The sequence below is a fragment of the Portunus trituberculatus genome, unplaced genomic scaffold (genome assembly GCF_017591435.1).
Source record: "Portunus trituberculatus isolate SZX2019 unplaced genomic scaffold, ASM1759143v1 PGA_scaffold_502__1_contigs__length_96078, whole genome shotgun sequence".
NCBI lineage: Eukaryota > Metazoa > Arthropoda > Malacostraca > Decapoda > Portunidae > Portunus > Portunus trituberculatus.
Window position 1 is genome coordinate 1 of NW_025541670.1, and position 19,324 is coordinate 19,324.

Genomic DNA, 19,324 nt, shown 5'->3' on the forward strand with positions numbered 1-19,324 from the left:
TGCACTAGAAACGCAACACTGCACTGCACACAACACAACACTGCACTAGAAACGCAACACTGCACTGCACTGCACTATAGGATACGACACAACACTGCACTAGAACCAAAAAACACACTTCACACTAGAGAAGCATTCCCAGACGGTCACCCATCCAAGTTTTGTGCCGCCGAAGCGTTGCTTAACTTCACTTATCGGCGAGACGACAAGGTAAGCTTAACTTCACTTCCTGGCTCAGCAGAGAGCCAAGCCGGTGCGAGCCGGCCGCTGATTGGCCGGGAGAGGATCCTCCCGGACACGGAGGAAAGAGGAGATCCTTCTTCCTTCGTCGTTGGCCGTGAAGTGCGAAGTGCGGGGCAAGGTGAGGGGCGGGGCAGCTGACCGCTGATTGGCTGTAAGCGATGCTGACAGCCAAGGGGCGAGCTGCGCAGCGACACGTCCGTCTCCTGGAAAGAGAAGAGAGTGAGTGTGATTGTACTAAAGATGCCAGTTTGTCATGGGGCGTATCTCGGACTATTTGTTGTGCTGTTCCAAGTCTTCTGTCTATGAGTGGTGTTGTTATCTCGCACTCGGTGAGGTAATGCTGGAGTGGTGAGTCGCTTTCCATTCCACAGTGACGGCATGTTTGAGGAAGGGTGTTTTTAACTTGATCAAAACATTTGTAACCAAGACGCAGTCTGTATATGTCTACTTGTGTTCTCCTCTTTAAGTTTCTTGGGAAGTTTGTTTTGTTTTGACTTGTTTGGTTATACCATCTTGAGCTGTTTGAACCTTCAATTTCGCTGGTTTGGAGAATTTGGATCATGAGGTCATTTGTTTTGTGCTTAAGGGCATTTTTTGTTTGTTGTATGCTGGTTGGTATGTGGAAATTTACTGTGGGGAGTTTTATGGCGTCATTTGCTGCTTTGTCTGCAGCCTCATTTCCTTCCAGTCCTGCATGGCTTGGGACCCAGTTTATATGTATGTTTCTGCCTTGCTCTAAAGAGGCAAGTTAGAGGAATTTGTGTTTATTTTTAAATAAATTTTGCATTGGTTTTGCAAACGCAACAACAATGCTTGACAACGTTTCCTCCGAGCGTTGTCACATCCTTCTGGGTGACCGAGTGAGGTCACAGGTCAAAGTGACCGTGTTAATCCATGGTGTGTGGGGAGCAAGGTTATCATTGACACATAGGCTCTAATCCCTTAATTTGCCCAGCAACGGGAAATTCCCAAAAATGGCAACGTCTAAGTGATCTTCACACTATAATAATCTGATTAACAATTTGTCTTGGCCATGTTGCAGTGGGTATTTGGTGAATGAAATGATCGATTGCTATCTTTACATCATCCATCCATCGTAATTTGACCTTAGAATCTAAAATGGTTGCTTTGCTGATGTCATTCAGGTATATTTGAGAAATCATATTCTTTGTATGTAAAATATAATGTTTTTTTTTTTCTTTTTGTGGATCGTAGTTGCTAAAGTGTGTCTGTGTATATATTAGGATTTTCATGCTATATGTTGGTGGCCCTTGCATTTGAAATAATTATATTGTGAAATTGTCAACTTTTTTTTTTTTTCGGTAGGGGCTATAATGTATGCAATGTTTCTGCTAATTTATGGAAATTTTATGCAAATTAGCCAAATCAAATTGGGGGTCGATAATGGGGGGGGACGCGCGAAAATCACTCCATTTTCTAATTTTGCGATTTATGCACATATCCGGTAAAATCATGTAAACGGGAAAAAAAAAAAAAAAAAAAAAAAAAAAAAAAAAAAAAAATCGTCTAGAATTGTCGGTGGGATCCTTCTGTCCTCTCTCTCTCTCTCTCTCTCTCTCTCTCTCTCTCTCTCTCTCCTTGTGTGTGTGTTACACTGTAATTCACTGTTTGATCTGCTGCAGTCTCTGACGAGACAGCCAGACGTTACCCTACGGAACGAGCTCAGAACTCATTATTTCCGATCTTCGGATAGGTCTGAGACCAGGCACACACCACACACCGAGACAACAAGGTCACAACTCCTCGATTTACATCCCGTACCTACTCACTGCTAGGTGAACAGGGGCTACACGTGAAAGGAGACACACCCAAATATCTCCACCCGGCCGGGGAATCGAACCCCGGTCCTCTGGCTTGTGAAGCCAGCGCTCTAACCCCTGAGCTACCGGGCCGTGTGTGTGTTTCACTGTTTGATCTGCTGCAGTCTCTGACGAGACAGCCAGACGTTACCCTACGGAACGAGCTCAGAGCTCATTATTTCCGATCTTCGGATAGGCCTGAGACCAGGCACACACCACACACCGGGACAACAAGGTCACAACTCCTCGATTTACATCCCGTACCTACTCACTGCTAGGTGAACAGGGGCTACACGTGAAAGGAGACACACCCAAATATCTCCACCCGGCCAGTGTGTGTGTGTGTGTGTGTGTGTGTGTGTGTGTGTGTGTGTGTGTGTGTGTGTGTGTGTGTGTGTGTGTGTGAGAGAGAGAGAGAGAGAGAGAGAGAGAGAGAGAGAGAGAGAGAGAGAGAGAGAGAGAGAGAGAGAGAGAGAGAGAGAGAGAGAGAGAGAGAGAGAGAGAGAGAGAGCATTGTTGTAGCCAAGATGTCTCAGGGATTTCGCCGTGTCAGGTCACTCACCACTCCTTTTCCTAACTAAATGAATATTGAAAATAAAAAAACTTTTCGCGTAACAATTCTTCATAAACCACGTACTGTACATACATATATCTATGATAAATTTACATTATATCCTTTCCTTATATGAGAATGTAATCTCTCTCTCTCTCTCTCTCTCTCTCTCTCTCTCTCTCTCTCTCTCTCTCTCTCTCTCTCTCTCTCTCTCTCTCTCTCTCTCTCTCTCTCTCTCTCTCTCTCTCTCTCTCTCTCTCTCTCTCTCTCTCTGTCTCTCTGTGTGTGTGTGTGTGTGTGTGTGTGTGTGTGTGTGTGTGTGTGTGTGTGTGTGTGTGTGTGTGTGTGTGTGTGTGTGTGTGTGTGTGTGTGTGTGTGTGTGTGTGTGTGTGTGTGTGTGTGTGTGTGTGTGTGTGTGTGTGTGTGTGTGTGTGTGTGTGTGTGTGTGTGTGTGTGTGTGTGTGTGTGTGTGTGTGCGTGCGTTTTTAAGAAAATTTTTATTTTATATTATTTTTTTGTTGTGTTTTTCTTTTCTCTCTTTCCTTCCTCTTTTCTCTCCCTCTCGCCTGCCTCAATTTCTTTGAGTTACCCATGACATGTTGTTATGGTTAGGAGGGGGGGGGAGTTTTCTGTGGTTGTCGAACACTCTTACGTCATTCCCGTCCAATCGTAAGGCAAGGTTGGGCCCCGGCAAACCGTATTTAAAGAAGTGCCAGCCTAAGCGCTCAACTCGCCCAACTGTTCGTTCCGAGCGGCAGTAACTTACTTACTCACCATGGCACGTACTAAGCAAACGGCCCGCAAGTCCACCGGTGGCAAGGCGCCCCGCAAGCAGCTTGCCACGAAGGCAGCTCGCAAATCTGCTCCTGCCACTGGAGGTGTCAAGAAGCCCCACCGTTACAGGCCAGGAACCGTGGCCCTCCGTGAGATCCGCCGTTATCAGAAGAGCACCGAACTGCTTATCAGGAAGCTGCCTTTCCAGCGCTTGGTGCGTGAAATTGCCCAGGATTTCAAGACTGACCTCCGCTTCCAGTCCTCCGCTGTCATGGCCCTCCAGGAAGCTTCCGAGGCTTATCTCGTGGGTCTCTTTGAAGACACTAACCTGTGCGCCATCCACGCCAAGCGTGTCACTATCATGCCCAAGGACATCCAGCTGGCTCGTCGAATCCGTGGCGAGCGTGCCTAATAAGTGTGTCATCCAAGGCAAGCAAGCAACAACAAACAATATCTAGGCCCTCTTCAGGGCCAAAGGTGCTTTATCTAAAGAGAATAATATTACATAGACCATGAATGGGTTGGCTTTGATCCGTATGGTCGAGCGATTTCCTGATTAGAAGACTTTTTTTTTTTTTCTCTCTCTCTCTCTCTCTCTCTCTCTCTCTCTCTCTCTCTCTCTCTCTCTCTCTCTCTCTCTCTCTCTCTCTCTCTCTCTCTCTCTCTCTCTCTCTCTCTCTCTCTCTCTCTCTCTCTCTCTCTCTCTCTCTCTCTCTCTCTCTCTCTCTCTCTCTCTCTCTCTCTCTCTCTCTTTTTTTTTTTTTTTTTCTTCAACCTTCCTCTCTGTGTCTAGGATCCGATATTCCATGTGCATGTTTCTGATCAGTAGTATGTCGGTGGCCGATGGAGAATGACTGCTTTCCCTCCAGTCTGATTTGTAGATATATTGATTGATTGATTCACTGCAATTCAGTCAAGAAAAGAAAGAAAGAAATAAAAAAAAAAAAAAAAAAAAAGGAGCGAAGATTCATGTTACAAGCTATAATAAATGTGTGCTTCCTGAGCTTTGTGTGATGAAAAACGTTATGTTACTGAAATAGGAGGCATCATCATTAATCAAGAAGAAGAAGAAGAGCATGAATGCACCCACCCTCCAAAGCCTGCCTGCCGTGATTAGTATCGTACGTACGCTTAATCATCACCATCATCATACTACTACTACTACGGGGTGCTGCTGTTGTGCAGTGGATGATGGATCTCTTTGCTCTCACCCGGTTGCGAGCCTCATTAATGACGAGCCAGCCATCTAGCTCATCCATATCCATCCATCCATCCGGCTCTGGTGCACCAGCGGCGACCACCATCCACACTTGTCTATATTGTGTCTCCTTTTTTTTTGGATTCAGGTGTGGCTCCTATGGAGCCGGGTAGGGTTTGAATACTGTCTGAGACAGCAGTTGCTCTTTTTCTTTTTTCCCCTTCTAGCTGACTGACAGTCAGTTTACTTGGAGGAGGTGTACTTGGTGACAGCCTTGGTGCCCTCAGAGACGGCGTGCTTTGCCAGTTCGCCGGGCAGAAGGAGACGGACGGCAGTCTGGATCTCCCGGCTGGTGATGGTGGAGCGCTTGTTGTAGTGTGCCAGGCGGGATGCCTCGGCAGCGATGCGCTCGAAAATGTCGTTCACGAAAGAGTTCATGATTGACATAGCCTTGGAGGACACGCCAGTGTCGGGGTGGACCTGCTTGAGCACCTTGTAGATGTAGATGGAGTAGCTTTCCTTCCTCCTCCGCTTCTTCTTCTTGTCCCCTTTGGCTATGGCCTTCTGAGCCTTGCCAGCCTTCTTGGCAGCCTTTCCTGATGCTTTGGGAGGCATGGTAGTAACGGCGTCGTTCAACTTGCGAAGAGTTGTGTGTTGTGTTGCACCCGACTTGAAGAGTGCCATTTATGTAAGCAATCCTGCTCAGGATCGCGAGTCGCCGCGAGAGCCAGCCTCCCGGTTGGGCGTTACGTGTTACGCGCTGATCCGATCTTCCTTTTATATAGAGGAAACGAGCCCGCCGAAGAACAGATAACGCACAACACACCGACTCGCTCCCGCAGCTGACGGAGTGTTACTTGCTAATAATACTACCACTACTACTTGTTAATCCCACCTACTACTACCACCACTACTCGCCATGTCCGGACGCGGCAAAGGAGGAAAGGTGAAGGGAAAGTCAAAGTCCCGTTCCAGCCGTGCTGGACTCCAGTTCCCGGTCGGCAGGATTCATCGCCTCCTGAGGAAGGGCAACTACGCCGAGCGAGTGGGGGCTGGCGCCCCCGTGTACCTTGCAGCGGTCATGGAGTACCTGGCCGCCGAAGTCCTCGAGCTTGCCGGCAACGCCGCCCGCGACAACAAGAAGACTCGCATCATCCCGCGTCACCTGCAGCTGGCCATCCGGAACGACGAGGAACTTAACAAGCTCCTCTCCGGGGTCACCATTGCACAGGGTGGCGTGCTGCCAAACATTCAGGCTGTGCTCCTTCCCAAGAAGACCGAGAAGAAGTAAATCCCTCTCCTCCTCAATATCATCACCAACAAGTATATACATCCGGCTCCTCTTCGGAGCCACACATTGACACATCTAGAGAATTGAATAGACTATAGTGTTAACCATGATATTAATAATAATGATGGTATATATTTTTTTGATAATGAATGATAGAAATGCTATTGGTAGAATTTTTTTTTCTCTTTATTTTTTTTTTGTTCCGGCCTGCAGCGCTGCAAAAAAAAAAAAAAAAAAAAAAAAAAAAACGCCTTGCGCTGAGCAAATTATGGGATTAGGGCCCGTGTGTCAATGAGGACCTTGCTTCCCGCACACGCCCCTCTCTCTGTCTTGCTCTCTTGCTTCCCTCCTGGCTGGTAGGTAGCTAGCGGGACAGGGATCAATTAACGCGGTCGGTCACTTTGACCTGTGATCTCACTCGGCAGTCATCCAAGAGATGCGGATTAAACGTTGTCAAGTATTGCTGTGTTTGCAAAACAAAAAAACAAACAATGCGAAATATGTTCAAAGATAAACAAGAAGCTTACTCCAACTTGCCTTTTCTTTTCTTTTTTTTTTTTTTTTCTTTTCTTTTAGAGCATCACAATGTATATAATACAACACCGTTCAATTACCAAGTATTAAGTACCTACCTGACTTAAGGTGCGTATTGGTGCGTGCAAGTGTCCCCCCTCTCTTGCTTCCCTCCTGGCTGGTAGGTGGTAGGTAGGGACAGGGAGGGAGTGAGTGAGTGACCCATGGATTAACGCTTTCACTTTGACCTGTGATCTCACTCGGCGGTCATCCCCGAGAGGGGAGGGCGCGCGGATCAAACGATGTCAAGTATTGCTGTGTTTGTTTGCAAAAACAATGCAAAATATATTTAAAGATAAACAGAAACTCTCTCCAACTTTTTTTTTTTTTTTTTTTTTTTTTTGTTCTTTAAGGTGTGCGTATTGGAGTGTGACAGCGCTGCAGGCCGGAAAATTCCCGGCAGGAACAAAAAAAAAAAAAAAAAACCTAAAAGATCTCCATACAAGTAAGCGGTCAGACCATAGTGGATAAGGTGGTGGACGTGGGATCGGGCAGACAGACAGACGTTCACGCGTCGGCTCGAAAGAATCACACCACACACCGTTTTGAAGGTATGTCAGTCGGCGAGGGGGATTTAATGAAAGGTACCTACCTACCTACATGTCACCGCGGTACCCAGGTTCTATCTAGGTGGCTACACCAAAGATGATGATGATGATGATGATGATGATGATGCGCTTCGGTGTTGATATGGACCCTCCCTCCTTGTATGGGTACCACTATAAAGAAATAAAATTGCCTGCGCCACTAATGGGCGGAAGCTTAACAAACAAACAAACAAACAGCACCTGTAGCAGCGGTTGGTGTCTGACCTCACATCACTTAGTTGATAATCCTTTCTCTTTCATTTGATTTACCTTTGAGTGATAAAACAGAGAGGAAAACAAATAGAAAGAAAGGAAAAAAAAAAAAGAAAGAAAAAAAAAAAAAAAAAAAAAAACACACACACAAATTGTAATAATGACGTAAAGAGTAGGGACAACACTTTTACTTGGAACAACCATAGTCCTAGTAGTGTTAGTCTATAACTTTTCCTTCTCTTCATTTGTGTGGACCTATAAAAGGTCCGGGATATGTTGACTCTTTTCTTATGGTGCTTTTGCAGTTGCTGTTGTTGACACCAAATTCCAGACACCAGATTTAACCGCCAAATCCGTAGAGGGTACGTCCCTGACGCTTGAGGGCGTAGACGACGTCCATGGCAGTGACGGTCTTGCGCTTGGCGTGCTCGGTGTAGGTGACGGCATCCCTGATGACGTTCTCGAGGAACACCTTTAGCACCCACGAGTCTCCTCGTAGATGAGACCGGAGATGCGCTTGACGCCGCCTCGGCGAGCCAACCGACGGATAGCGGGCTTGGTGATGCCCTGGATGTTGTCACGCAAAACCTTACGGTGACGCTTGGCTCCTCCCTTTCCAAGTCCCTTGCCTCCCCTTGCCGCGGCCAGTCATGGTGACAGATGATGAGGCGCTGCTGCGAGTAGTAGTAGTAGTAGTAGTGATACGATGTCTCGCTCACGAGTGTGACTCGCATTTTTGAACAGAACAGAACAGAATCAGAAAAGGAAAGATGGGGAGGGGGAAGTGGGGACAGAAGAAGAATAGATGGGTGATAAGAAGGGAGCTTCAGTAAGAGGGTAAAGTCACTGGGGCTTGACCCAGGCGCAAGATGGACTTTTGTGGTTAATGAGCGCTACGTCTATTATAGAAGTTCTTTATGGAAGAGATGGAAGAGATGGACGTGGCAAGGGAGGCCGGCACCAGACCAGGGGGAGCCAGGCAGAGCGCATTACTACCGAGCACGCAAGAGCAGAGGACCGCCAATGCCATGGACGAGGGCGACGCACCCACACGGAAGTGGCGGCCAAATCTTTTCGTCTTCAGTGCAAACAACAAACACCGTGAAGCAGGAAGAGTGAAGTACGTGATAGTAGGAGGGGAAAGGATGACACATAGAGAGGATGGGGTGAGAAGTACTTCCGTATAGCGGAGGGACCTACAGTTTTACGTGGGTTCCGAACCACGGATAGTAGTAGAATTGGTGATTTGGGGTTGTAGGATATGTTTTAACTTTATTAGCGAGGTTGGTGAGGGGGGTTATGAATATTTTATTTGTGATTAAATGCATGTGATGAATGGATATTGGTGTTTGGTGGTGTCCGCCGGGAGTGGTCCGGTCCTGGAGTATCAGCCTGTTCTGGGGATATCAACCTGCTATGGATATAAGTAAAGGATTAAAAATGTCAATTGGATGGAGATGGTTTGTTTTGTGAGGGTGGATGACGTGACGGCGAGATGACCGAACAGTTCCGCGTCCTCTGTGGAGGTGATGAAAATGTTCCCGCGTTTTGTGCGTTCACAGTACCTTCCATCAGTACTGGCCCCTCCATAACAGACGCGGGGGGGTGCCGCTGCCGGAACGTCATGTAGACGGCCGGGGGGCCCCATTGCCGCGCCGTCAGAGGGAGGGGTGCGGTTGTTCTCGTCATTCGCCCAGCATTGGCCGCTCCCAACTACCTCTGTGGAGGTGATGAAAATGTTCCCGCATTTTGTGCGTTCACAGTACCTTCCATCAGTACTGGCCGCTCCGCAGTAACAGACACAGGGGTGCCACTACCGGAACGTCATGCAGACGGCCGGGGCCCCATGCCGTGCCGTCACTGGGAGGAGCGGTAATGCTGTCCCCGACCCTTGGAGGTGGTCCGGTGCCCCTTAAAGCCTAGGCTGCGAGACGGAAAAATAATGCATAAAACAAAAGATGAATACAAAGCCATAAGACAAAAATATGAAAACACCACTAGGCGTTGGCACGCGGGCCCACTCCGTAGGAAGGGGCATGTGATGGGGTGTGGGTGATGCCACTCTGACACCTGGAGTGGTACTGTTAGTAGTAAAGATAAGTGAGAGGAGAGTGTGAAAGGAAGTGAAAGGAGGATGGATGGAGAGAAAATAAAATAAGGTTTGTTAGTGAAGAAGTGATAGGGAGGATGGATAGGAGTAGGAGTTAGTTAATAAGAGGGAGTGAAAGAAAGGTGAGATGAGAGATGATGAAAGAGGGGAAGAGGAGTCCGTTATCTGTAGATAGGATCAGGAGGTTCATCTGTGGGGTCAAGGAGGGTGGTGTGGGGTAGACGTCTGTGTGGTCGTGGAAGGTTTTTCAGGAAGTTGTATGTGTCTGTGTGTCTGTCTGGAAACGTGTTTAGTTGTTTGTTTATTCTGTTGTAGAGTGTGATGTTTAGTGGTAGGATGTTGGACTCCTCATGAAGAGATGAAGAGGTCCGGAAGTCGAACCACTTCGTTCCAAGTGCGAAACGAACTGCTCGGTTCTGGACCTTTTGTAGTTTTTGAAGATTGGAAGGGGCTGAGAGAGACAAGGCAAGAGGGCAGTATGTTATTAGAGGAAGAATAAAAGCTTTATAAAGGTGAAGTTTCAGCTTAGAAGTACTGTCGCGAAAACGTTCCAAGTTGCTCAGGGCCCCTGAGGCAGTGGCGACTTTTTTACTTATATGGGTATGAAATCTAAGGTGATTGTCGATGGTGAGGCCAAGGACAATGTTGACTTTGCTTATTGGGATGGGTACAGGGTTTGGAAAGTTTTATAAAGTGAAATTTGGCGGGGCTGTTTGGATTTGGTGTTAAAGTAGGTAACCTTAGATTTTTCTGGATGGGAGTGAATGCGCCATTCTAGCTCCCATAAGCTTGTGGTTGTTAACTCTTCTTGAATTTTGTCAGTAAGGCGATCTAACGTTCTGGCGCGCGCCAATTGTGTTACATCGTCTGCATATTGAATTGTTAAGGAATCATTGTGGGTGGGACGGGGTAGGTCGGCGGTATACATGTTGTAGAGGGTGGGGGAGAGTACGGAGCCTTGTGGGACTCCGGCCTGGGGGGAGAAATAAGCGGAGAAGACGCCCTGGTGTCTGATTCTAGTTTCTCGCTCGTCCAAGAAACTGCACAGGATTTTTGGGTTAGGGGGTAGATCAAAGTTATTGCAAATTTTGTATTTTAATCCTGTGAGCCAGACTGTATCGAAAGCTTTTTTCACGTCTTTTGTCACTAGTGCAGATTTATAATAGGGCGAGTTTCCATCTAAATACGTGATAATACTGTTAAGGGCGTCTTCGGTTGAAGCATTACTACGAAAGCCGAATTGCTGGGGACCCAGCAATTCGTTGCTTTCGAGGTATGATCTTAACCTTTGATTAATTAACCGCTCGAAAGATTTACCGAGTATTTCCAGCAAGCTTATGGGGCGATAATTTTCAGGAGATGTAAATTTTGCCGGGCTTCGGGATGAGTGTTATGTTAGAAATTTTGAATGGTTTTGGGAAGTACCCGGAGGAAAGGGAGGCGTTGAAAATTTTGTGAGACTGGTTATAATTTCTGGGGAAGATTTTTTACCATTGGCCAGGTTATACCTGTTGGCCCGGGTGCCCGTTTTGGGGTGTGCCTGAGCATCTTGGAGACATCCTCCTCCTCAAAGGGTGTTGTGAGATAGTGGTTTGGATCTAAGCGTGTTAGCTGTGGTGTGTTGTGAGGCAGCGTATTTTCTAAGTGTTGTTGTACGTGTGTTGTGATGTTGTTGATGTGTTCGACACTGGGCCCGTAGGCAGGGAGAGGGTGAGGATGGAAGATGTTTTGCCAGTGTGTTTTGAATGTGTCGGCTACCTGGGCTGGGTCAGAGATGCGCACGCCGTCCACTAGGAGATACTGAATCTCTCCCGCTGGCATCCCCTCAGCCTGTGCACCATGTGCCAGAACTGAATGGGGTTTTGGCAGCGGGCTCCGTCCAAACGGGAGACCATAGTTCTCCAGTGGGCGCTGTGGTCATCTAGCAAGCTGTTTATGATGTGTCTGCGGAGGATGTGTGTGTCTCTGTGGTTTTGAAAAAAGCGTGTTTTGTAACAGATTTGTAGTCTCTGTGTTCTGATAGAGGGTCTGAAGTCAATGTGGATTTTGTGGTGTTTTTTTGGGATGTGTCTGTCGGCTGATGTTATGATGTCGTTGTGAAGTCGCTCAAGGGCCCTGTCTATCTGTGTGTGTGGTAGGCCCTCGAGATGTGGTGTTTGATGTATGTCTGCAAGTGTTTCCTTGAAATGTTCCCAGTTAGTGGATCGGTAATCAGGGATGGGGTGGGAAGGAATAGAGATGGGGTTGGAGGATATTTTAAGGATGAGGGAACGTGGTCTGAGCCACAGGGTGGTCCGTGGGAGATGTGGTGATGGAAGGGTAAGGACTGGCGGTTGGAGAGGATGAGGTCGGGTCTGCCAGATCCATGATTGGTGAAGCAGGTAGGAAAATCTGGGCCAAGGAACCGGAGGCGTTTGAGTTGTGTGAGCATGAGGAGTTCTTGTCCGTGTCTGTTGTTGCTGTTGTGACGAAAGGCTGTGTGTGTGGCGTTGAGGTCAGCTAAAACGTAGACTGGTATGTTTGTGTTGTTGAAAAGGTTAGTTAAACTGTTCAGAGGAAGTCCAGTGTTTGGTCTTGCATATGTTGTGGCAACTAGGAATTGCCCGTGCTGAGTGTGAATTTTGGTTGCAAGGAAGTGTTCTGATGGCCAGTCGGTTATGTGTACGTGTTTTATGTTGTTTTTAACCATGACGGCTACGCCGTCATAAGGCGTTCCTATCGTGTATCGTGTGTTGTAGCCGTAATGTTTGAGGGGTTTAGGAGGAAGACCAGTGTGGTTGAGGAGAACAATGTCTGGATCGGTAGATAGGATGGCTTCTGAGATAAGGTGTCTGTTATTCCAGAAGACGCGACAGTTTAATTGCATAATTGTTATCATATTTCTTTATATGTTTTCCTTCCTCTTAACGCGGTACGTGTAGAGGGAGGGGAGGGTTGGGGTGGAACAAGGAGGTGTCGCTTTGTATCAAGGGTTGTTTTTTTTGTGGTGTTGGTGTTGTTAGTGGTGGTGTTGTTAGTGGCGGTGGCGTTGTTGTTGGTGGTGGTGTTTGTGGAGTTGCTGTTAGTGTCGGTGTTTGGAGCATGTTCCGGTGGAGAGGGCTTCTGGGGCTGCGGTTCCCCAGATGTCTCTTCGGCAATAAGGAGGGCCGGTGGTGAGCTCGGACTGGTGTCACCAGAGGAGGAAGAATCCTGTGGTAGGAATGATGTGGTTGGAGGAGTTTTTTCCATTTGTTCTGTGTATTTTTGTTGGTAATGTTGTTTGTTGTTTTCTATGTACTGTTGTGGGAAAGATATTGTGGGGCAGCCGTTATGTTTTAAGAGAGAGTTCATTAGGTCTGTTTGTTTTGTAGGTCCCCAAAGAGAGGTGAATAGAGTATTTAATGATTGTTTCTGCTAGTAAGAGTTTTTCCGTGTTGGGTTGTGTTTGTGTAGGTGCTGTAGTGGCTGGTGCGGCAGAGGTGGTTGGTGTGGTAATTTGGGCGTAAGATACTGTGTTTGTGGCTGGTGTAGAGGAGTTTTGTTGTTTTTGCTGTTCCCGTTTAATCTGGCATTTAAATGAAACGGCTGTGTGATCACCGTCGCAGTTAATACATTTTAGTGTAGGTGCTTGGCAGTTCTTATAATCGTGGCCCTTAGCTGCGCACTTAGAGCACGATTGTTCCTGTTCCTTGCACTGGTTTGTCCGGTGAGTGTATTGGTAGCATTTGTAGCATTGTGTAACAGGTAGGTATTCCTCTATGTTTATGTTGTAGTGTGGGATGATCTGGGAGAAGGCTTTGATACCCTTGTTTTTTGTGTTTTCTGCTTCTTGTTTGTTGTTGAGTCTGAGTTTGATCATGTGTGCCTTGGGGATTATTTTTATGTCTGCGATTTTTATGTTGTTTTGTCTTCGATTTCATCTCTTAGAGTTTCGACACTCATTTGGAGGATGTAATCGTCGACACGGCGGGCAAGGATGGTTTTGGCAGATATTTGGTCTTGAGACTCAACGAGCTCAAAACCAAGGGCTTGAAGTTTTCCGGTGGCAGCGCTGGTGGTGTGTTTGTCCCGGTCTGCTTCGCTGGCAACACCTACGATGATATAGGGTCCAGACTTGAAGCATTTCGTATGAGGTACCTGTGTTTGAGAGAAGAAGACATTACTAAGTTCGGCAGGAAGGTTGTTAGTCTTTATACGATACCGTATGGTGCGATCCGGGGGGCGTTCGTTCCTCATCCTTCGGTCATGGGTGAGGAATCTGTTGGTGAAAAAAGGATGGATTATCCTAGGGAGACCTATAACAGTCTAAGACTGTTACCTATCGCCCTAATGTCCTGTATCCCAAGGGGGATCCTGAGCTCTTTGAAGTGTCCCTAACTGTCTAACCCGAAGGGAGGGCTGGCACGCTACCAAGGAATCTCTAGGCCGCTCTGGCCAACCTAGAAACCCCTGGCTGGCTAGGAGTGCGGAAAGCGGGCTTGCCTAAGGCCCGATCCTGGCTCCGGTCGCCGGTGCGAAAAGAGGAAAGGTATGAGGGGAAGAGGGACAGTGGTGGCAAAATTGTCTCCTGGGTAGGGCGAGTTACCACAGCCTTCCAGCGTTACCCTTAGGTGAGGCTCTCTCCACCGGGTACGTAGGGAAGGAAGTGGCTCCTCTAGGAGTCTGCCGTCTATATTCTTTTTGTATAGTGAGGACTAAGCCTCTGTGTTTTATTGTGCTGGAGCGGAGGTGGTGATGTCGCGGCTGCTGTGGGTCCAATGGAGCTTGCGTGGAGACTGCTGGTTGGCTGGCTGCTGCTGGAGAGCGTGACTTTAGCTTTCATCATCAGTTTGGATTTGCTTGGTGTTGTTATTATTTGGGTGATGTCATCTGCATACATGGTGTCCAGACATCCATATTCTGGTGGGGAAGGTCGTTAGTATATAATGTGTACAAAGTTGGAGATAATACACTTCCTTGTGGGACACCACTTAATAATTCCATGCAGTTACTGTACTCATTACCTAAATTTATCCTTGCTTTTCTGTTATTTAAAAAGCTACATATTATTTTTTCTAGTATTTCAGGAAGGCCTAGTCTCAGTATTTTATATTTTAGACCATTATGCCAGACCTTATCGAAGGCCTTTGCTACGTCTCTAAGTACCATGTATACCTGTCTTTTCTCTGCAAATGCGTTGGCGATAAATTCAGATGTTGTTGTAATTGCAGTATGTGTACCTTTGTATGTTCTAAACCCGTGTTGTCTTTCTTTAATTATGTTATTTTCAAATAGGAAGTTATTTAGTCGTGATTGAATAAGTTTTTCGAAAATTTTCCAGGTACTTCGAGTAAGGATATAGGCCGGTAATTAATAGGGTTTATTGGACTCTTATCTTTTTAGGATAAATTTTATTATTGCCTCTTTAAAGGCACTTGGAAAGTATCCAATTGCTAAACATGCATTAAAAATATTTTTTAGTTGTTCCAGTGTTTTATATGTACATTTTTCTAAAATTGTTTTATTTATTTTAGTGGTGCCAGGGGCTTTATTTTTAGATCTTCTTATATAGGTTTTGATTTCTTCTGTTGTAATTTCTCTGGTGTTATAATTTTCGTTGTTTAATCTATTTAATTCGACTGTGAAATAAGGTTTAACTCTATTGTTGTTTATGTTAATGTATCTATCAATGTGGTCAGAATGTTGTTTGTCAAAGTTTTGTTCTTCCTCCTCTGTAATTTTAAAACATTTTTCCATGTTTCCTCCATTAATTGGCATTTTTCTTTATCAGAATAGTATTTTTTTCCCTCTGTATCTTTCATATAGTTAGTATGGTTAGTTTTCTTTCCTTTTAGTATTTTCATTTTATTCCAAAATTGTTTGCTATTTTTACTGTTATCTGATAAAAACTTTATTTGGTCTTCCCAGTTTTTGTTATAGGCTTCCTTGCATCTTTCTTTCAATTCTGTTTTTATTCTTAGATAATCCCTGTATTTTGGTAACGTCCAGCCATATAATGTAGCATCTTGTTGTAGGTTTTAAATTGGGTTTCTAGTTGTTTAATTTCTAATGTTGTTTAATATATATATATATATATATATATATATATATATATATATATATATATATATATATATATATATATATATATATATATATATATATTGGTGTGTAGATTTTGGGATGGATGTTTCCATAGCATTTTTACTGTTTTAGTCCATTCTGTTATTGCGTTCTCTATTTGTTCGAAATTACTTCCCTCAAAGTTGGTAACATTTATATGGGCATCTAGTTTGTGCTGGAACAAATCCCAGTCAGCCTTATTAATCTTGTATGTTTTTGTTTCTCGATAATAAAAGGTGTTGTGGAGAGCTTAATTATTACAGGTAGGTGATCAGAAGTAGTTATATCCCCTTGCTCAATGATGTGGTTCAAGTAATGGTGTTTGTTGGCAAAAATTTTATCAGGGTTGTGGATGAGTTGTGGCTTAAAAATGTAGGGAAATACGGACCAAGATGTATTAATTTGCCTTGATTTACAAGGTTAGATAAAGTTTTGCCCACTGTATTATTATCTCTGTTTCCAAAAATTGAGTGTCTACCATTGAAGTCTCCCAATATGTATGTTGGAATACTGTTCCTTAATAGTCTGTGCATGTCTGTGTATGGTAAAAAGGGGCGTCTGGGAGGTAAGTATGTTGTGGCAGCTTGAATAGGTCCTAGGCTTGTGTCAATCTCTATTGCTATAAAATCAGTGTCAAAATCGTCGAATAATCTGTGGTTTATGTTGTGTTTTATGCCAATTGCTGAACCGTCGTAAATATTCTCAGTATAGTTTATTTTGTAAATTATGTATCCAGGGATCTTTAATTCATCACTGTTTTTTAAACCATGGCTATTTAATAAAAGAATGTCTGGGTCATTTTCCAAGTAATACTGTATTAGTGAGTTTTTATTTGTTTTCCAGTTTACTATGTTGTGTTGGATAATTGTTATATTGTGTTTAGTGATGCAGAGTCTTTTTGGTGCGTCGGTCTCTGTGTTCTGGAGGAGAACGTTCCTGTATAAGTCCAGGCCTGATTTTTCTAAATTCGTCATTTTCCACTAAGAAAAAGCAGTTAGACAAAGTTATTTCCCCTCTTTCAGTTTTACGTAAAAGTTGTTCTTCTTCAAGCTTGTTATTGGTATATGTCCATTTGATTTTCTCTTTCTTACCTGTTTTATTAGTTCAACGGTTGAAAAGTCTTGGGGCCATCCATTTTCTTTTGTTGTGTAAAATTTTAATCCTAGGTCTTTTACCCTTAATTTGTTTTTTGGTGTAACTTCATAATTTATGCTGGTATTACTTAGGCTTTTTTGTTTATTTAGGCCTTTTTCACTATTTATACTAGTGTTACTCAAACTTTTTTGTCTATTTAAGTGGTTTTGTGGTGTATGTGTATCATTTTGAGTGGTGTTTTGACTCATGGCATCGGTCTCAGGTATTTCATTGCTTTCACAAGGAATAATTATGTTTGGTAGGCTGTTTGCGCTTAAGATTTTGTTAAGCTCCTCAGCGTAGGAGCCAGGCCTTACCTGATCTTTATATTGTGCGTGTGCTACGCAGGTATGAATTTTTAGTAATTCTTCCTTTGTGATTTTTGGGATGGCGTTGGTTGTAACTTTGCTTTGAATGTTAAGGCCGGTGATGTTAGAGTATGTCATGTTTTGTTTGTTGTTTTGTTGTGTTCTCTTTTCTTTAATGATGTCTTTCCTTCTGGGACATTTCATTGCCAGGGTACTGTGGTTGTCTCCACAGTTTAGGCATTTTTTGTAGAGTTCCTGGCATTGATGCCATACATGTCCCTCTGTGCTGCATTCTGAGCAGATCTTATAATCCCTACTTTTCGGGCATTCATTAGTGTGGTGTTTTTCTAATGCGTAGCATCGCATGCAGCTTTGAATGTGGATATATGTTTCTATTTTAATTTCATGACCAGGGATGCTTATTTGGAATGCTTTAAGTCCCTTTTCTGTGCATAATTTTGCCAGTACTGTCGAAGTAAATGTTATTTTTAGAGTAGGTGAGTTCGGGAACTTAAAAATGTGGTCAATTTCATTTTCATTTATCCAATCATTTTTCTTCGTGATTTCTTCTCCAATGTCGACGGCATTCCTTTCGTAGATCAGATCATCTACTCTGGGAATGATCACGCTTTTCTTGCTTTTAAGTCAGGAGGTATTATGGGGGTAAATTTGTTGTCGGTGAGTTCTTGTCTGGTGTCGGCGGCGAAGATATTGTCAGCATGTTCCTCATTGATGGTTAACACAACAAAACCATCGTGTGTTGTGAAAATCCTGCTGATCTCAATATCCTTCTTGCATAAAATTTCTATTATCTTCAACTTTTTTTCCTTTTCAGTGGAGTTCCTACATTTTATTTTTATGCGCGCCATTCTATCCCATTCTGCAACCCGTAGGAACAGAGCAGAAAAGCACACACATACACAAACAAAATAAAAATCCTAAAAAGGGGCCAAGGCCCGACACACGACACAGCTAAATATAGAAAAAGGAAGGAGCCTGCCTAAGCAAATCAGTTTGTCAGTCCAGTTGCTAACAACTGTCGCAACCGACCTGACTTGCGCCTGAACCTATCCAAGCTTTTGCCCGACCTTGATCCAGGTGGCTTAAGGCAGCACTCTAAAGGCCCCTTGGCAAGCCGCGGGGTTCACCTTCACCACCTGGAGGACGCTAAAGGCGAAAAGAGAAAGATTCAGTAGGAGGAGAAAGGTGCCTGGGCGGGACTCAACCCTGGGTGAGTCCCCGGTACACAGGGCTTATTGCCTGGGCAGGACCCCCAAGTGGGAGTCCCCCTTGAGCAGGACTTTTGGCAGAAAAGCCAGGCAGTAGACCAGTGCTTTGTTCCTTTTTATCCGTAGCCTCGTCAGTTACCTCGGTCACTAGGGTACCAGAGAATTCTGACTCGGCCGGTGTAGGTGTAGGAGCGAGCAACAACCTTCAGCCAACCAGAGAGCGGGCTGAGAAGTGCGCTGAATTTTGGAGCGCGTGGTTGTGGTCCTGGTGAGAGCGAAGAGAGGAGGTGTTGTTGCTACTGCTGCCAGTTGGTGAATGAGACTGCATTTTTGCCTCGCGGTAATATATATATGGAGCAGGTGCCTTCCCGGTTGTAGTAGGGTAACAATATTTCCTGTTTTTCCCACTTGATCCAACATCGCTGGGTCATACGAACACGGTCTCCGTCTCGTCGTTGACCCTCGGACCACGCATCCGAGACGTACAACCGAGAGGCAAGCAAGAAAACGGCGTAAAACCAAATAATATCGAGTCGGAGGAGGTGCCAGATTTTCCAGCCAGCGGCATGCATGCAGCGAGCAACAAGCCAACCAGCCAGCCAGCCACAGAGGGAGGCAGACTGAGTCTGTGTCAGAATAATAATAATAATAATAATAATAATAATAATAAGAAGAAGAAGAAGAAGAAGAAGAAGAATGAGAGAGACAGACTGACAGAGACAGACAGACAGACAGACAGACAGACAGACAGACAGAGATTAATCCAATAGGGAAACGATATTAAACCAAGAAACACCTAGAAAGGACTTGATTCACAGGGTATACGGAGTATAGTAGGGCAAGCCAGGAAGAATTTAAAGGGGCCTAAAATCTCACATCGAGTGCCAACGACCACACCACGTTGAACACACCGCTTCTCGTCCGATCAGCGAAGTTAAGCAACGTTGGGTCCGGTTAGTACTTGGATGGGTGACCGCCTGGGAACACCAGATGTTGTTGGCATTCCATTATTTTTCATTTATCTATTTATTTATTTATTATTATTATTATTATTATTATTATTATTATTAATAATAATAATAATAATAATAATAATAATAATAATAAGAAGAAGAAGAAGAAGAAGAAGGTTTGATTTGTCTATTCTTATATTGTTTTACCTGCTTATTTTATTCTTTGTTAATTCATCCATTTATTCTTGTACTACCTC

At 44.7% G+C, this 19,324-nt stretch overlaps 3 protein-coding genes, 1 non-coding gene and 1 pseudogene across 4 annotated transcripts; 3 read left to right on the forward strand and 2 right to left on the reverse strand.

Annotated features, from left to right (window-relative positions):
* Positions 1–3,251: 3,251 nt before the first annotated feature.
* Positions 3,252–3,838, forward strand: LOC123500872 (histone H3). Its single transcript, XM_045249459.1, has one exon. The coding sequence runs from the start codon at positions 3,392–3,394 to the stop codon at positions 3,800–3,802; it is 411 nt and encodes a 136-aa protein (XP_045105394.1). The 5' UTR covers positions 3,252–3,391; the 3' UTR covers positions 3,803–3,838.
* A 966-nt stretch (positions 3,839–4,804) lies between these two features.
* Positions 4,805–5,272, reverse strand: LOC123500871 (histone H2B-like). Its single transcript, XM_045249458.1, has one exon. It carries the CDS (start codon positions 5,270–5,272, stop codon positions 4,832–4,834), a length of 441 nt encoding a protein of 146 aa, XP_045105393.1. The 3' UTR covers positions 4,805–4,831.
* Positions 5,273–5,507: 235 nt separating this feature from the next.
* On the forward strand, positions 5,508–6,043 carry LOC123500873 (histone H2A). The gene has a single exon (XM_045249460.1). It carries the CDS (start codon positions 5,508–5,510, stop codon positions 5,877–5,879), a length of 372 nt encoding a protein of 123 aa, XP_045105395.1. The 3' UTR covers positions 5,880–6,043.
* A 1,500-nt stretch (positions 6,044–7,543) lies between these two features.
* LOC123500874 lies at positions 7,544–7,894 on the reverse strand (annotated as a pseudogene).
* An 11,103-nt stretch (positions 7,895–18,997) lies between these two features.
* LOC123500875 lies at positions 18,998–19,116 on the forward strand. The gene has a single exon (XR_006673482.1). It is a non-coding gene; the product is annotated as a 5S ribosomal RNA (ribosomal RNA).
* Positions 19,117–19,324: the final 208 nt, after the last annotated feature.